Here is a 16,949-nt window from a genome sequence, read left to right on the forward strand (position 1 = left end):
CTTTTAGGAGTCATGTGGCCACCCCAAAAGTTGCCCATGACTGGACATGGTGGTGCATGCCTGTAATCCAGCAACTGGGGAGGCTGAGGCAAGAAGATCACAAGTTCAAGGCCAGACTCAGCAACTTAGTGAGGCCCCTAATTAACTTAGAGAAACTCTATCTCAAAATAAATAAATAAAATGGACTGGGGATATAGCTCAATGGTAAAGTACCACTGGGTTCAGTTCCCAGTCCCCCACCCCCTGCAAAAAAGGTTGCCCATGTCCCAGATTCTGTTTAGAGTCTCAGCTGTAAACATTCCCAGTGGCCATAACTTTCTGTTCGCCACGTCCTGGAGCCTACAATGGTGGGCCATGTGCCCAGGTCTGGGGCTTCTTTTTGTTCCCTAAGTTATCAGTGAATATGGGTGTCACAGAAACTAGCCCCCGCCTGAATGACTCATCAATATCAATTTCCACATAAAAATAGAAAAGGCATTCTGTGGTATATGTTTGAAAATAAAAATGCCTTTTGTTGTTATTTTGTGTTGAAAAAAAATGAACCTATTAATCTGTTAATCTCTGCCTGGCATCCTGAGCAGCATCTTTATGCCAGAGGTGATGGATCATCCCTGGGGGAGGTGTTTCTCTGTTTGAGAAACAGCCTTGTTTCTCAGACTTACTTTCTACCTCCCCCACATCATGAAAAGCCCCTGACAAGCCCTCAGGACTGCCCGGCTCTGAATGAAGTGGCAGACCTTGGGTATCTGGGGCTGATTACACAAATAGAAAGACTGGATTTCCCTTACACCACATTCAACTACAAGTGGATTCTGTTCTGGGTGCCAAGACTTAAGCCAGCCAATTATTTTAAATTAAATTGCATATTATAATTGACATCTCAGCATATTATAATTGACATCCCAGGTAAGCAGTCCCTAATGAAATGTCATATTTAATGATTAATTCCAAAACTTAGAAAATTCTAAATTGAATTAAGCGTTGACCTGTTTTCCTCAGTTCCACTCAACCCCAGTATTGAGATGTGATTGTTTACTTTAATATTTAAGTGAGCAGAGCCCTTTGCTCACATCTCCCATATTGCCTGTTACTTACAAACATCCACCCAACCAAGGCCACCTGTTATAATGTTACACCAGTCCATCCTAGATTTGGTAGACACTCCTGAAAAAGAGAAGAAACACAACTGGCTACGGTACAGGTCACTAATAAGACAAAAGGGAGACGAACAATGCCCCCCAAAAGCTAGGGAGGGGGGTGACCCAGCCAGGCCTTCCATGTTCTAGGGCGAGCTGAGCTTTGAAGGGAAAGAAGCCTTTGGGGAAAGGGTGCCCGAGCTGAACAGTCCTCCCTCATCTTGACACTAGCCTCGTTGCCTCCAGGTTTTCTTTCTGCGCCCATTCACCTGCCACCTTTTTAAAAGCTTAAAAAGGAGAAGCATGCAGCTGTTTGGGAAGAAATCTGCTACTCCGAATATTTTGCTTTAGCTTAAAGAGTTTCTCCATATGAAAAAGACTCCTCTTTACCAATGCAGGGGTCCCTAGTAAGAGGGCTGTGGGTCCTGCAGGTGGGAGCAGTGATCCTGGCCCCAGGAAGAAACACAGTGGATGAGACTTCTTTTTAAATTGCCTCCATTTCACTTTAGAATCAAGATTTGCTGGATTGCCCATGACCAAGTGACTTTCCTTAAAGGCTGGTTTTCTTTGGCAAGTGATTCAGGCCTGGGACGCCAGTAGGAGGCCCAGTGTGCAGTTGGCGTAGGAGGTGGATGATGTGATGTCAATAGTGGGAGCCCGTTTCATTTCATCGGAAGCAAACTCAACACCAAAGCTTGCTGTTGCAGTTTTGTAGTCTTTCTGTCCCACAACCGCTGGGACAGAAAGGAGTTGAAGGCAAAGGTGAGAAAAGTGGTGGGAACATGGCCTAAAAACAGGCAGAGGCATTTCAAAGCACAGGATTTTTGAGAGTCCAAATTGGCTGTTTTTACCTTTGTAGTTGACTAGAAGGACCAGGTGGAAACTGCCCCCTGCTGCCTGACATAGAGAACTACATACAAAATGCCCACCAGGTTAACAAGAACTGTATTGGGAAATGCCTGCATGGGCTGGAAAGCTGCATAGGACAGCCAGCTCAACAAAGACCTGAACGTCACAAGTCACCCAGATCCTCACCAGCGTGAAGTTGAAGGGAGAGCAAGCAAGTCAGAATTAGCTCTTATAAAAAGTTCTACTTTTTGGAATTGGAGTGCTACTCCATTGTACCCTCTGCAGCCTTGTTTCTCAAAGTGTATTCCCTGGTCCCGGAGCCTCCACTTCACCTAGTAGCTTGTTAGAAACAGAGACTCTCAGTCCCCACTGTGGGCCTCCTGAACAGAATCTGCATTTTGACAAGATTCCCCAGGTGATTCACATGGACATATACACTTGACACATTCCATTCGTCAGCCCCTACTAAACACATATACACGCATGCCCACACAACATAGCTTCGGGAGCTTTAATCCTAGAGAAAGTCCATCATTCCCAACCTGGGTCAAAGTGAGTTTTATTTGTACAGTGAATAAACACATCTCCTGAAGAAAGTCTAATCCCCTACTAATATGGGAACCACCTTCTATCCTTATTTTCTAATACTTCTGCTGTACATCCTCACATTTCACTAGGTCTTTGACCAAAGGCACCATAATTGCTGTGTTGCACATGATATGCTATATTTCTGCAGCAGCTGATGTTTCGCCAAACAGGGTTCTTTCAAAATCAGTCGGTTCCCAGCAAGTATGTGACAGGTGTCTAGTTCTATCCCTGGCAGCTCTGTGTTTGCCATCTTTCTTGTTTGCTCCCATCGTATGTCTGTCTGTCTGTCTCTCTGTCTCTCTCTCTCTCTCTTGCTTATACTCCTGCTGTTATTGCTTAAAGAGTAGCCACTTGACCCCACAGGATGGAGCTGGCCCCGGGGTCCTTGTCAGTCTGTTGCTAACCTGGACTATTCTTTTTTACACCAGGTCAGGGAAGAATGCCGGCTCCTGAACGCCCCACCTGTTCCACCCCGAAGCACAAAGCCTTTGTCCACGAGTCCCTCCATCCCTCCTCGCACAGTCAAGCCAGCGCGGCCACAGACTCGCTCTCCCAGTCCCACCTTGTCCTACTATTCTTCAGGGCTGCACAACATGTAAGTCTGGCTGCAAGGGCTCACGGCAACCTGATTTCTCCTCAGCCAGGAGAGTATCCTCTAGCCAGGGCAGAGGGGAAGGAAATGGTTTTTATCATTTAAAGTAATTTTACTGAAAGAGCATGAAGGGGGGTGGCACTTGTTGTTTTTCACCTTGGACAGAAGAGCCAGTGTCTTGGGAAGAAAAGATAGCAGGGTTCTATGAGAAATCAGTGTAAAAACCTCTAGATTCTCTTGGAAACAGCATGTAGAGGATGCCATCCATTCTCACACGCCAGCACCTAGTTCTTTCCACTTTGACACAAGCAGACAGCACCTTCCACCAGGACCTCAAATTGAAAGGGTCCCCTTGGCTTTCTGCTCTAAATTCCCGTTGACACAGAAATGCCTCGTTGATCACTTCTGTTGGGTGGTCCTTCCCTCCTGTCTGGATCCTCCAAGTGCTGTGAGCTCAGTTCTCTTGGCAGTGCCGTCCATCCATTTTTGGCAAATGCCAACATTTTATTTAAAAAAAAAAAAAGTCTTTCAGACTGTCAAGTTAAAATCTATTTCCATGTAACTCAACTGTTTCTTACATCTAGAGAAATAAAATAGGTCTGCCACGCTTCTGTCTGTCAGCCCATGAAAATTTAAAGTCTCTATAAGTCTTATCCCAAAGAGACAGCAGGTTGGCTCTGTCTACCCATCTTCCAGCACACTCTAGTTTCACTGTCCCTCTTAAAATAGGGCCCCCAGGCTAAATGTGCCACCACATGTGTCCTTGAAGTTTAAAGTAACTCTCTTCCATATTTGTTGTTGTTGTTGTCCTTTGGACACTTAAATTCTTATGCTAATGTAACTCAGTAGTATAGAAACCAAGGTGAGGAGAGCATATTATTGGAAATATGTCTTCCTGTGTCAGACTTTTGGGTGTAAATAGAGTCATGGGTGGTAGTGATGTGTTCTGTCATTGTCACACAAGGTTGGCAAGGATAAGACACCCATTACCACTCTTTCACTCCCCTTTGCCCACCGCATATATCACTAATCAGTTTTGACACCTGTTGGTGCAAAGCCCAAAACATGGTTTGGGAATTTTTTTCTCATCATAAAGATCCAAGCATTTACTAACAATGCTTTTCTTCTTAACTAAAAATTATTTTTGTTCCTATCTCCATGGTAGCATTTTAAATCATTACGTACATATCTATAATTATCAATATATGTCATTAAAGATTCTTTAAAAAAAAAAAAAAGCTATGAGGTTAGCAGGTACTTCGTTGATTTCATAAGAAATATACTTTTTCCTAATTGTATTTTCTGCTCAGAAGTAACTAACATCGGTGGAGAACAAAAGGCTTGAGTTGTGGCTTTAAAAAAAAAAAAAAAAAACTAATTTCCTTTTCTGTGTTTGTTTGCTTTTTTAAGCAGCTCTACTAAAAGTGACACAAGTCCTTCTGAAAGTGTCCCTGTCTCCTGCTATCCGTGCAACCGAGTGAAAGCTGATTCTGTGGACCTGAAATCCCCGTTCGGAAGTCCTTCTGCTGAGGCCCTGTCCTCCCGGCTCTCGTGGCCTAATCATTATTCAGCCACATCAGAGAGCCAGACCAGGAGTGACTTCCTGCTGGACCCAAGCAGGAGTTACAGTTATCCCAGACAAAAGACACCAGGCACACCAAAGAGAAACTGCCCAGCACCTTTTGATTTTGATGGCTGTGAGCTCCTGAGCAGCAACCCCCCCAGCTCAGTCACTGCAGAATTCAGTAGCAACGTCTCTGGTTGTCCCAAGTCAGCTAGCTACTCTCTGGAGAGCACAGAGGAGAGTGCTCTTGCACCGGGCACGACCAAGCAGAGTATCTCCTGCCCTGCCTTGCCCCCCAGGGCCCCAAAGCCAGTGGAACAGAAAGCCGTCCCTGAAACATCTCCTTTGCCTCTGAAAATCGATGGTGCTGAGGAGGACCCCGAGCGGGGGTCACCGGACCTCTCGGAGGACCAGTATTTTGTTAAAAAGGGCATGCAGGACATCTTTGCTGTCTCTTACCCTTTCTCATCTCCGCTTCACCTCCAGCTGGCCCCCAGGTCCTGTGGCGATGGTTCCCCGTGGCAGCCACCCGCGGACCTGTCGGGACTGTCTATAGAAGAAGTGTCCAAGTCCTTGCGGTTCATTGGTCTGTCCGAAGACGTCATATCCTTCTTTGTCACCGAAAAGATTGATGGGAATTTGCTTGTTCAACTAACGGAAGAAATTCTCTCAGAGGATTTCAAATTAAGCAAACTGCAGGTGAAGAAAATAATGCAATTCATTAATGGCTGGAGGCCCAAAATATAGCCAAATATCCCCAGCTAGCATGGGACAGAACTGATTGGCACGTGTGCCAGGAGGGGGTGGGCTGGGACACAGGTTTCACGTTTTTGCACTAAAAACCTTCTCTGTAAATAGGGATAAGAGAAACTCTTACTATGCAGATTACATTTTTGAATGGTGAACAGGCTATTTTGTACATCAATAAAGATGCTGTACAGAACACTTAGAGGTGTGCCTTGTACGTCCCTCAACACTCAGCAGCTGCTACCAGAACAAAGGCATATTCAGAGAACTCATTCTTACCCAGTCGGTTTATGCGAGAAGGTATGATATTTATTACAAAATAGCCAAAGCTGAAAGACATAAGAATCTTAAAAAATAAATAAATAAATAAACATTTTTTTTAGCAATTCCCTTCTTTGGGGGAGTTGACTTTAGACAATTAACTATATTCTGTGCTCTGTTGTTTGGATTGCTTAGTGCTTATTGTTTTACTCTTGTGCCTGAAAATGTTAGTGATATGAAATGACACTTTACTGTTATGCTTGGTGGGGATCTTTTTACCTAGAAGCATTTTCCAAAAGTCATGTGCTGATAGAAGATAGATGATGTCCTTAGAAATAATACAAATCATGACCACAGTAATTGATCTGTAACTGCTGCTAAATTTTTATTGAGCAGAGAAAAAGAAAAAGACATTTACATATGTGAGCCTATGTTTTAAACATAATTTTGAGTCTGATATTTCAGGTAACATCTGTTCGCATTCAAATAAATAGCCATTGAGGTTTGGGGACCTTAAACAAAGTTGATTATCTTAGGAACGGTGGATGGGATGATTCCAAAGATTCTCCACACCCTAAATCTTGAAGCTCAGTCTTACTAGGCTTCATTGCTGAAAACTTTGAACAGACCCATGAAATATCTGTAAGGAAGAAATTAGTGTGTTTTCAAGCCCATTACAGGGCCAATTCTTGCATATCCATGCTGGCATCCTGAGAAATGACAGTTTCTGTCAAATGATAATTCTCAGCTTTGAGGGTCTTTTCCTGGGTGCCTGCCAATAATCGGTCCGAAAAGTACTTCTCAGAGTATGAGGTGTGTCAACACCCTTCTGAGAGCTCACAGATCAAACATACCATCCCTGTTATTCTATGCCCTGCATCTGTTGGGTAATTATTTTTAAAATATCAATAAATATACTTGTTAATTTCATACACCTTTTCTTTCCTCTCTTCCAAAGAAAATACTTGGTCACCATACTTTTGTTCCAAGAATTCCAGAAGTTGGAGAATTTTTGCTAAACAGTGACTAACTATTCTAGAACATCATGGCTTCGTCCCCATTCTTGACTTTTTGAAGGACCATTATTAACCTTAGAGAAGTTTGAGTCCTCTTATCAAGGCATCCAGACAGCCCCCAAGTCCGACCCTGGATCCTGAATGTGCAGACAGCCTTCGACAGGTGTGTGCTGTGGCCTCTCAGGTCCGGCAGATCAGCCACTAGGGTGTCGTCATGCCTTGCAGGATTGGGTCATATTTTATTGTCTCCTCTTCCTATTTCCCAAAGTTAAAAAATAAATAAGTTAATTTAAAGACAAGACCCGCCAGTCTGGGTTTTGTATTTCTGTGAAATATGTCTACTATTTCTTGGCATTAGTAAGATGTTTCTAATGCATCTGATGGTAGTAGTGAGGTGAATCGGTACCTATTTTAATTTTCCATCTCAGAAGTCCTTTAAAAAAGAAAAAAAAAAAAAAAACAGCTCTTCATTCCTAACATGCCTCCCAAAATGTAAATACTATACTCCAGGTAAAAAGAGTAACTTATAAACTGTCAAAACTGGAGCACCTCTTCCTAAGTAGCTGACAGATGTATGAAGAAGTTTCCCACGCCACACTCACGTGACCCACAAGACTGTTATTTAGAAAACATCCCTCTTAGGAAATTAACCTCTCAGAATTTCCCTTTAGGATAAAAACAGACAAGATGTGGTTGGAAAGCGGCGCGCTTTCATTGGTACACCCTTGCTCCCAACAGTTTTTCAGCATTCAGCACTTGGACACGATTCTCAAACTCAAAAGCAAGAAACAGGGTTTGTTTTGGGTTTAGTACAAAGGTCACCTCCCATAACACTTGACTCCATTTGTCTTTTTTTTTTTTTTTTGGAAAAACCTTATACAAAATAGGGTCATTTTCCTTTTGCTCATTTGTTTTGATCTTGGTGTATTCATGCCAAGTTTATATTGATTGGCAACCTGGAGTCCTCAAGGACAAGGACCTGCCTTAGATTCATGTATTCATGGTACATTCATGGAGCAACTTTTTTGTGCCAGGCCCAATACCAAAAAAAGACCCAGCCCCTGCCTTCTTGGAGCTCACTTTGTTTATACTTAAAATCACAGTTGCTGAGACTGTGTAGTTGTGGATAAGGGAGATGTGAACTCCTTTGGGCAGCTGGCTGTATGGAGAGTGAAGTGTGCCCTGTCTTTAAATATGCACAGATGGGAGCAATGGCAGCTAAGGGTATTAAATAAACACCACAAGACTGTTCAAACTTGTAATGTGGAGACAGAAAGTGTCCTCTCACTGTCTTGTATTTTTCTTTTACTGACTTGGAATTTTGGTTTAATCCTAATAAAAAGTATCTTCTGCATTTCTAAAAGCCACAAATGTAACTGTTGTTCTAATCTGAGCACCTGTCTGGCATGCCCTTGATTAGACAGTATCCACAGCCCCCGAAAGAATCATGACAATAAATGCAGAGCAGGAATCTGAAGGAAACAGCCCCTCCTTTCTGAGAGCTGTGATCTGCAATGAAAAGCAGTGTGCAGAGATCCCATGAGCAGAATCTTTTCTACCAGCTGGTCAAGACTGAATGCATCCTTGTTTGACAGGTCCCTAGGATTGGAAGAGTGACCATGGTGTTTGGGGGAAAGTACCTTTTTTTTTTTCCCCAGTACTTAAATTCATGGCTAAAATCATCTTCACAGCCCCCATCAGAAAAGAAAATCAGCAATAAACCAAGCCAAGCAGCTGAAACGTAAAATGACCCAACGCAGAAGGAAAACTCAAAACACAGATCAATTCCTTCTCAGAATCTTGTAAACGCCTGCAAGTTGTCTCTTCTTTAAGTTGAGCTGTTCAACTTTATGAACTGTGAAATGTACGCTCACACTCTTTGAACCAACCCACATATACCATCCAAGTTTATGAAGTTGTAGCAGACACCCATTCAGCTAAATCGCAGTGTTTATTCTTGTCTCCTGCAAAAATCCAGCAATCTTATGGGAAATATTATGACAGTCCATTCCAACCTATGGCAGACACACTAACAGCCTCTGCTCACATTCCAGAGCCACCTGCACATCAGCCACACACCTCCCTGAGAAGTGCAGGGGGTGAGTGTGGATAGACAGTCTTTCATTTTCCAAACACTTGGTATAATGAGTTGCTACCCGTCTAGCCTAAGTAGTATAAGGTTGGCATTCCACAAACAAGAAAGCAAACTAGTTCTCCAAGAACCTAGTGAACTGTTCAAAGAAAATTTTAGTTTCAATCTCCCAGAAAAGTTTAATCTATTGTTGGACACACAGGGCCTTCAGAAACATGTCCATTATTATCAGTTTCCACTATTTTTCTAGTAATCTTAAGGCTACTAAGGCAAGAACAGTGAAAAGGCCCAACGTGCAAATGTTGGCAAATAGGACTTTCATACTGTGGGGTGGTTATACTGTGAGATTCTTAGGCCACATCTGTTAAATCACATCAGTCAGTTTTCAAAACTTGGAGTTTTGAAATTTGTCTCATTGTGGTAGCCAGAAACAAGGAGTAAATGCAATTTCGGTTAAAACTATATATAAATGTCTATATATAAATATCTCCTGTAATTTTGCTGCTCTAATTTGTAGCTATGAATTTTTGTAATAGAGCTTATCAGATCACAAATTTTTTTGTTTACAATCTCATGTAATAGGGCTCAGATAATTTCTTAACTATAAACTCCCATTTTTATAATCAGTTCCATTCAAAATATTGTTTCAACTCAGCCTAAAAAAAATTGAACTCCATTAAGAATTTGGGGAATTCTCTTCAACTTAAATGGAGATGTTGTATTGTTTGCAGAGAATTTTGTAACTGTCTTTACAGTTTCTTGGCTTGGAAAACTGAGGTTGTTAACTATAAGTTAACAGTTGTATCATTTTCCAGTGGGCCCAGTGTGTACCTCAAGATAAACACAGTGTGTTATGTCTAAAAGAACTCATTGTCTGTTGATCTACATGGTTCCAAAATGTCTATAAATAAAGAAATTTTCAAAGATGCTCTTCTTCCAGTTTTTCCTCAATGAGCAAACCTAGTACAGAGTTTTCTAGGGCCTCTTTCCCCCTGTCCTTATTAAGCGATATGGTAGCTGGTCTAGAGGGATTCCAAATACCACAGCCCCATCCTGGATTAAGAGTGTGAAGACCACAGCTATTATACATAGAAGAAGCTGGTAACCCAGTGACCCGGTAGTATCCGAAGAGAACTCAGTACCAGTATGGTCAGGAGATGGAGCTCGAGACAAATATAGTTTAGGGGGTAAGCTTTTAAGTAAAGTCTGCATGTTCAAATGGGGTGCAAGAGAGGTGTAATACACGTGTTTCAGTTATGTAAGCACAACTGAGCAGAAATGGCCAAGAGTACCAGAGAGGAGCCATGAGCATTCAGCCTGCTATGGCATCTGCCAGTAAGTTTTACAGCAAAGTTGGAGAATAACAAGTAGAAGTTGATTAAGAGAGCTTTTATTCTACTCAAAATAACATAAAATGGCTTCCCAGAATTCTCTGCCCTCAATCTTCCTGTCTTCTTTTACTAGACTAAAAACATCCCCAAACTGTTCACTCTGCCTTCTCCTTAAGCCTTTAATCCTGCTCTCCTGTTCCACAGGGTTAAGACCTGTGATAACCCACATATAGCCACCTGCTGGATTTTGGTGTGTGCTGGAAGAATCCATAGGGCTTGATGTAGGTTGGCTAAAACTTCCAAGGATCTATCTCAAGACCTAGGAGTACTTTCCTCAGGTACACACCAGGACACTTGACTCCAAATTGGATATTGCAAAGTGAATTTAGACATAAGTTCAGACTCGAATGTCCTCCAATTCCTATATATCTGAAGTTAGAAAGGGGCATATCATTGAAAACAATCATGAAATGTTGGCTAAATTCCTACTGCGGAAATTACGTTCTCCTTAAGCTCCTTCTTGCTTAAATAACGCATACACATCCTTCCAGGTTTACCAGATATCATTTCTAGGCTAGTTAGGTTTCACTCTGTGCTGTTAGAGCTCCCTGTAGAAATCTCCTATAATTTTTGAGTTACAAGCTCCTTGGTATCTGGGCATGTATGTGTTTTCATAGTCTCTTCAAAGTAGATGTGACTTGAGGTTCTGTTGAATGACAGCATGGATGCCATGATGTTTCCTGATGGTGTCCAATTGTGCCATCAAGATCAAGACTGCAACCACAAGGTAACAATGAAGTGAAGTCAAATGAGGGCCAAAGTGTGGCCTGATGGCAGGGCACATGCTTAGACATGTGAGGCCCTGGACTCATTCCTCAGCACCAAAAATATAAATCAAATGAATGATATCAGTGACACATACTCAAAATATCTGAGTAGACCAAAGTAAGCAAGACAGAAACTTGTTTCAGAGACCACCAGGTCGAGTTTACATCATTTATCAATGAATAAATTTTTCTTAGTTTAAGCAAATGACTTTCATTTTTGAATGGATATAAAATGAACCAAATAGATCAATGATTGATAACAGATATTAGCTCTAACAGACACAGGCTATTGAAAAGTAGTAGATATGGTTGGAACCTAAGCTAAGACTGCTCTCAGGGAGGGGCAATGATGGGAAAGAGGAGCAGATGTTCTGTGTCCTCTAAAACTGGCCAGGAAACATGGTTCAGGCCTCAGAAAATACCATCTACAGGCAGTGCACAGAAGTTTAAAATCCAGAAAGACTTTGGAAATGAACTGGCCCATCCTCTTTAACCTCATAGACATCCAACTCATACAGGGTAAATGACTTTCCCCAGAGTGCAACATATGGTTTGTGACAGAATAAAGACTGGAAATAAGATCTGGTTTTCTAGTTTGCATTCATTCCATCATAACACTGGCTCCCAGTTTCCTCAACTTTTAACTTTCAACAATAACAACAGTTTCGTAGTGCATGGAATTTCCTACCCAAGTCCCCATACTCTCTCTCTAAGGCTGAAAAACAGAAGATAACCCTCAATTGAGTTTCCCAAAACAATACGAAGTGCAAATCAAGACACTAGAATACACATTTTGCCCTTTGATCAAGAAAAAATGACTCAATGGAGTACTATATGAGGTGTAAATGTGAAATTTAAAAGGTGACAGCACCATACACAACTTTCATCCCACCACTAGGGAGAGCTTTTAAGCTGCCCTTAGGTGGAGAAGCAGCTGCTGTACTAAACATGGCCACAGGGTGCCAGGCTCCTCCACCCAGCCCATGACTACACAAGGATTACCCGAGTCAACTCTGGCTGAACTACAATGGGGAGTCAAGGATCAGAGTCTCTGTTTTATTTAGTCTAGGCATGTTGGAGGGGCCACTCTTCCCATCTGTCATTTTACTTTCCTCAGCCAAAGGCATTGGAATCCTAGATCTATGGAAATGAGTAAACAGAGTGGCTCAAGAAAGACAAGGAATTTGAAAACGGGGCACTGCTCGGTGTTTTTTTCAAACCAGATGTCTGCTCAGGAGAGAGTAGAGGGCTTTTTCAAAGTGCAAAGTGGACCTATAATAATGCCTTGCTCCTTCTTGGTTCTGAGTCTTTGGGATTTTGAAAGGGAATAATGTGAATCAGAAGCGCTTAAGTAAAAAGAAGTTGGTTTATGGGAGGAATAGACGAACTCTAGAGAGGGCAGAGGAGTTGGAGGGGAAGGGAGGGAGTGGGGTTATAAATGATGGTGGAATGTGATGATAATTATTATACAAAGTACCTGAATGAAGACACGAATTGGTGTGAATATACTGTGTATACAACCAGAGATATGAAAAATTGTGCTCTATATATGTAATAAGAATTGTAATGCATTCCACTGTCATATATAAATAAATAAAAAGGTGGTTTTTGTTTGTTTGTTTGTTTGTTTTATTTCGCTGGTTGATTTTGAGCAACAAAGCCCATAACCTGAAACAAACATCAATCAAGTAACATTGTGCTAAAGTTGTCTTTCAAGTTAGGATTGAAAAAGCCTCCTCCTTCAAAGACAAGATAATCCCTATAAGAAAGAAAGAAAGAAAGAAAGAAAGAAAGGAAGGAAGGAAGGAAGGAAGGAAGGAAGGAAGGAAGGAAGGAAGGAAGGAAGAAAGAAATTGTCAAATGACTATTTTTGTATAAATGTTTCCACTTCATTTTAGTAGCTCTTTACTACTCAGTATCACAGTTATTGACAAAGTAAAGCAAGTCTCTTTCAGTTCAACTTTTAAAGCAGGAACTAATTTTTTTATAAATTCAGTAAACTAGCATGTCGCAGGCCAGCCTGGGGTGGTGTGTATGAGCTCTGAGCTTTTGAGCATATGGGAGGATTGGATGTGCTCTTTGGGGCCTGCAACACTCATGGGCACTTTCCTCTGCCTTTGATTCCACACAGCACTTGAGATGGGTGTGACTTGCCAAGATGTCAATCAATCTACTGACCACAAGACATCATGAAGCTAGAGTCAACCCCCTGAAAACTGACCCTTTACCTTATTTGGAAAGAACATTCCATGGAACCTCCCTTTGTGTTTATAAAAATAAAGAATTCAGGTGGCTCACTCTCTTCCCAATGGACTCCTAAGGTTGAGAGCCATCACTGGACCCCAAGAAAAAGATACTTTCTGTGTCTTTGCAATTATTTCGTGCCAATTCGAATTCACCTGGAATGACCCTGAATGAGTTAGTTGCATATTGTGACACTAACAAGTCCATTTTTCACAGTTTAGGTTACCATCTTGAAATAGTGCAATTGCCAGTTCATGTTTTTCATATAACCCTAGTCACCTGTTTTCTTCCCCCACTTTGGTGATTTATAAATAAAAGTCATGGAGAAGTACGATTTTTCTGAATGGACCACAAGTCACAGAAATTTATTTCTTATTGTAAAATGATCTGCTGGTTTCATTTTTCTTTTTACATCACCTCATCCAACACATCCAGAGACCCTCACTTTTGGTGCCTTGTATATATATAAGAGGACTGTAGAACTATGCCATTTTTGCATCTGTATCCTATTTGCTCCTGTCTCCTTTTGATAAAATTTAGTAATGTAAATGATTTTACCATGGAAGTAAATGCAACCTTCAGAGGTCATGAGACTGGTTTCCTACCCTTGTGGCAGGATCACTGAGGAACCCATTTATCTCAAAATCTGAGACCTGGGCAGGACTTTTGCCCTCATTCTGTGATGGTCTCTTTCTGGATTTAGAGATCTCCAGCATAGCAGGTCTCATTCCTACAGTGAACAGTTCTGAGCTCTTCCATCTGGACCTCATTTTGCAACTGAAATTGTTCATGCAATTATTTAGATAAGGTGTATCTCAGTCTTTTAACTGTTCACCTCTTCCTCCATGGAGTTAAATTGCAAATCAGGTCATTTTCTGTCAGATTCTTTGTCAGGCCTAGAGACTGCTCATTTTCTTTCTTTCGCATTTTCCTATTGGATGAGAACAGCTCTTGAATTTAGCTCTGAGTAACACCAGTTATCTGGAGCACATTTGGGAAAAGCAAGATTTCCCTGCATTCATTATCATGGGTGAGAGAAAAAATGTAGAAATTATTTTTTTCTGGCAGAAGAAAGGCGACCTGTAGAAAGACCACTATTACGGTGATTCACAAAGGACTGTGATCAGAAATCAGTTAATTATTGATAGTCTGTTATTTGGAAGCCTGTGATAGATAGCTTATCTTTCACAGATAACTAACTATAAAAAGGAATTGAAATGTGGGATGAGAAAATGAAGTACGCATTCTTATCCAGTTAACTTCCAAGCATATCCACCAGAATTAAAGCTTAAGGGAACCATTTAATCCTTGCTAGCTTCCTTGAGAGGCATGCAGTTTAATTTAATTTTTATTTATGTATTGCCTTTACATGTTGCTGGTATTGACTGTTTTTAAAGAATCCATCTTTCATCCATTGGCTTTGTCCTCCTCCCAATCATCACCCCATATCAGAGTGTGATTTAATTTCAGGAGGATATGCAGAAGTGAGCAGTTGTCTGGGAAAGGGATTTGATAGACAGCAAGTCCTCAGGCTCTCCATTGCTTCTTCCACCTCCTGACCCAGCTCAGTGACTTTCCTACCTCACATCCACTGAAAATGAAGGATCCCATCTATTCTGCCTTCTCCTGGTCTAGGCTTCTCTCTCTCTCTCTCTCTCTCTCTCTCTCTCTCTCTCTCTCTCTCTCTCTCTCTCTCCCTAGGACTTCTTAGATCTTCAGACTGCACCCAAATTTCATACATCCCTGAATAGCTTTTACAGTCTCATTCTATGTCCAGCTAGCTCATTATGTTGCTATAAAATGTTCCCCAGTCTGATTTTCTATTCTACACAAAACGTGTTCTATTCACAGCCAGACCTCTACTAGGCGAACAGCCCTGGAGAAAGGTATCGGTCTCCAAGGCTGGTAGAAGAAGGAAGGGTGGCTGGTATGCAACTGTGTGGCTTAATTCATCAGCATCATAGGGGACGTGCCTAACATCATTCCCAAGCAGAAAAAAAAATGCACCTTTCCAATAAAAACTGTCACACACACATTGCCACAACGTTCAGTCGATGACAGACCACACATACAAAGAGAGTCCCATAAGATTATAATGGATCCGGGTGCTGTGATCTCAGTGGTCATAATCCCGGTGACTCAGGAGGCTGAGGTAAGAAGATCAAGAGTTCAAAGCCAGCCTCAGCAAAAGCGAGGTGCTAAGCAAATCAGTGAGACCTTGTCTCTAAAGAAAATACAAAATAGGACTGGGGGTGTAGCTCAGTGGCCCAGTGCCCCTGAGTTCAATCCCTGGTACCCCAAAAAAGAAAGATTATAACGGAGCCAAAAACTTCCTGTTGACTAGTGTGACATCATAGCATCATATCACAGTGCCTCACGCATTTGTGGTGATGCCAGTGTAAAGGAACCTGTTGCACTGCCAGTCACATAAAAATATGGTACATGCAGTTACATGCAGTAAAAACTTCACAATGGCAATAAATGAGGATATTGCTGGTATTTTTTTATATATATATTCTTTTAGTTGTAGATGGACACAATGTCTTTATTTATTTTTATGTGGTGCTGAGGACTGAACCCAGTGCCTCACTCATGCAAGGCAAACACTTTACCACTGAGCTACAACCCCAGTCCTGCTGGTATGTTTACTATACCCTTTATCATTATTTTTTTCTTTTTTAATCTGTTGTAGTTACACATGGCAATAGAGTATACTTTGCTAGATTATACATACATGGAGTATAACTTCCCATTCTTGTGGTTGTACACGATGTAGGTTACACTGGTTGTATATTCATATATAAACATAGGAAAGCTATGTACAGTTCCTTCTACTGTCTATCATTATTTCAAAATGTATTTCTACTTTTTTTTTTAAGTTTACTGGCTGTGTGGCTCAGTGGTAAATCATGTGCTTAGCATGTGTAAATCCTAATTTCAGTCCCTAGCACCAACATGAATAAATAATAATAAGTTTACCATCAAATTTTTTTGAGAATTTTTTAATATTTATTTTTTAGTTCTTGGCAGACACAACATCTTTGTATGTGGTGCTGAGTATCGAACCCGGGCGGCATGCATGCCAGGCGAGCGTGCTACCGCTTGAGCCACATCCCCGGCCCTACCATCAAATTTAATAGCATGCCGTGTGACACCAGCAGCAGCAGCCTGTGTCACTTGTATTTGGCACGCTTCTTCACCGCATCAAGAGACTATGTAAAGTGGTTGCCCTATGCCACGTAGGTGTGTGCAGGTTCCCTCCACGTTCACACAAGTTAAATGACCTATGACACGTTTTTCAGAACATATCCCAGTGGTTAAGCAATACATGACTGTACTAGTTGAAAGGGATGCTAAAGGCAGATTTGAAATTACTTTTAATAAACCAACAAAATATTTATCAGCCAATCCCTCAGCCTCCTTGTGGGAGTCAGGGAATGTTCCGGGGAAGTGTGGTTCATTTGTGTCTAGGTTGACCAACATAGTTATTCTATAATTCTCAGCCCTGGCTGTATACCCCACCCTGTCATGACCATGGTCACTGTTAGCCATTCTCACCAGAAGCTCCTGGGCACAGCATCTGATTAGGCAGCTGCTCCTGCAAACAGGTACCACTTGAGACATGCATGTGGACCTTTCCATTCCCAGCCATTGCTTCTCCCCTGCCCCCACCTCCAGCACCACCGTATCAGGTTCTGTGTG

General features: G+C 41.7%; 1 protein-coding gene across 2 annotated transcripts in view; it reads left to right on the forward strand.

Moving 5' to 3' along the window:
* Window positions 1-6,224, forward strand: part of Garem1 (GRB2 associated regulator of MAPK1 subtype 1) — a 182,274-nt gene extending 176,050 nt beyond the window's left edge. Inside the window, exons 5-6 of one of the 2 annotated variants that reach the window (XM_076837081.2) lie at window positions 3,002-3,168; window positions 4,576-6,224. In XM_076837081.2, coding sequence (XP_076693196.2) covers window positions 3,002-3,168; window positions 4,576-5,476 — 1,068 coding nt within the window. In that variant the 3' untranslated portion in view covers window positions 5,477-6,224. The remainder of the gene's footprint in view (window positions 1-3,001; window positions 3,169-4,575) is intronic. The other variant, XM_076837082.2, reaches the window with a different exon arrangement.
* Window positions 6,225-16,949: the final 10,725 nt, after the last annotated feature.

The sequence above is a fragment of the Callospermophilus lateralis genome, chromosome 17, assembly GCF_048772815.1.
Source record: "Callospermophilus lateralis isolate mCalLat2 chromosome 17, mCalLat2.hap1, whole genome shotgun sequence".
In the NCBI taxonomy this organism is placed as follows: Eukaryota; Metazoa; Chordata; class Mammalia; order Rodentia; family Sciuridae; genus Callospermophilus; species Callospermophilus lateralis.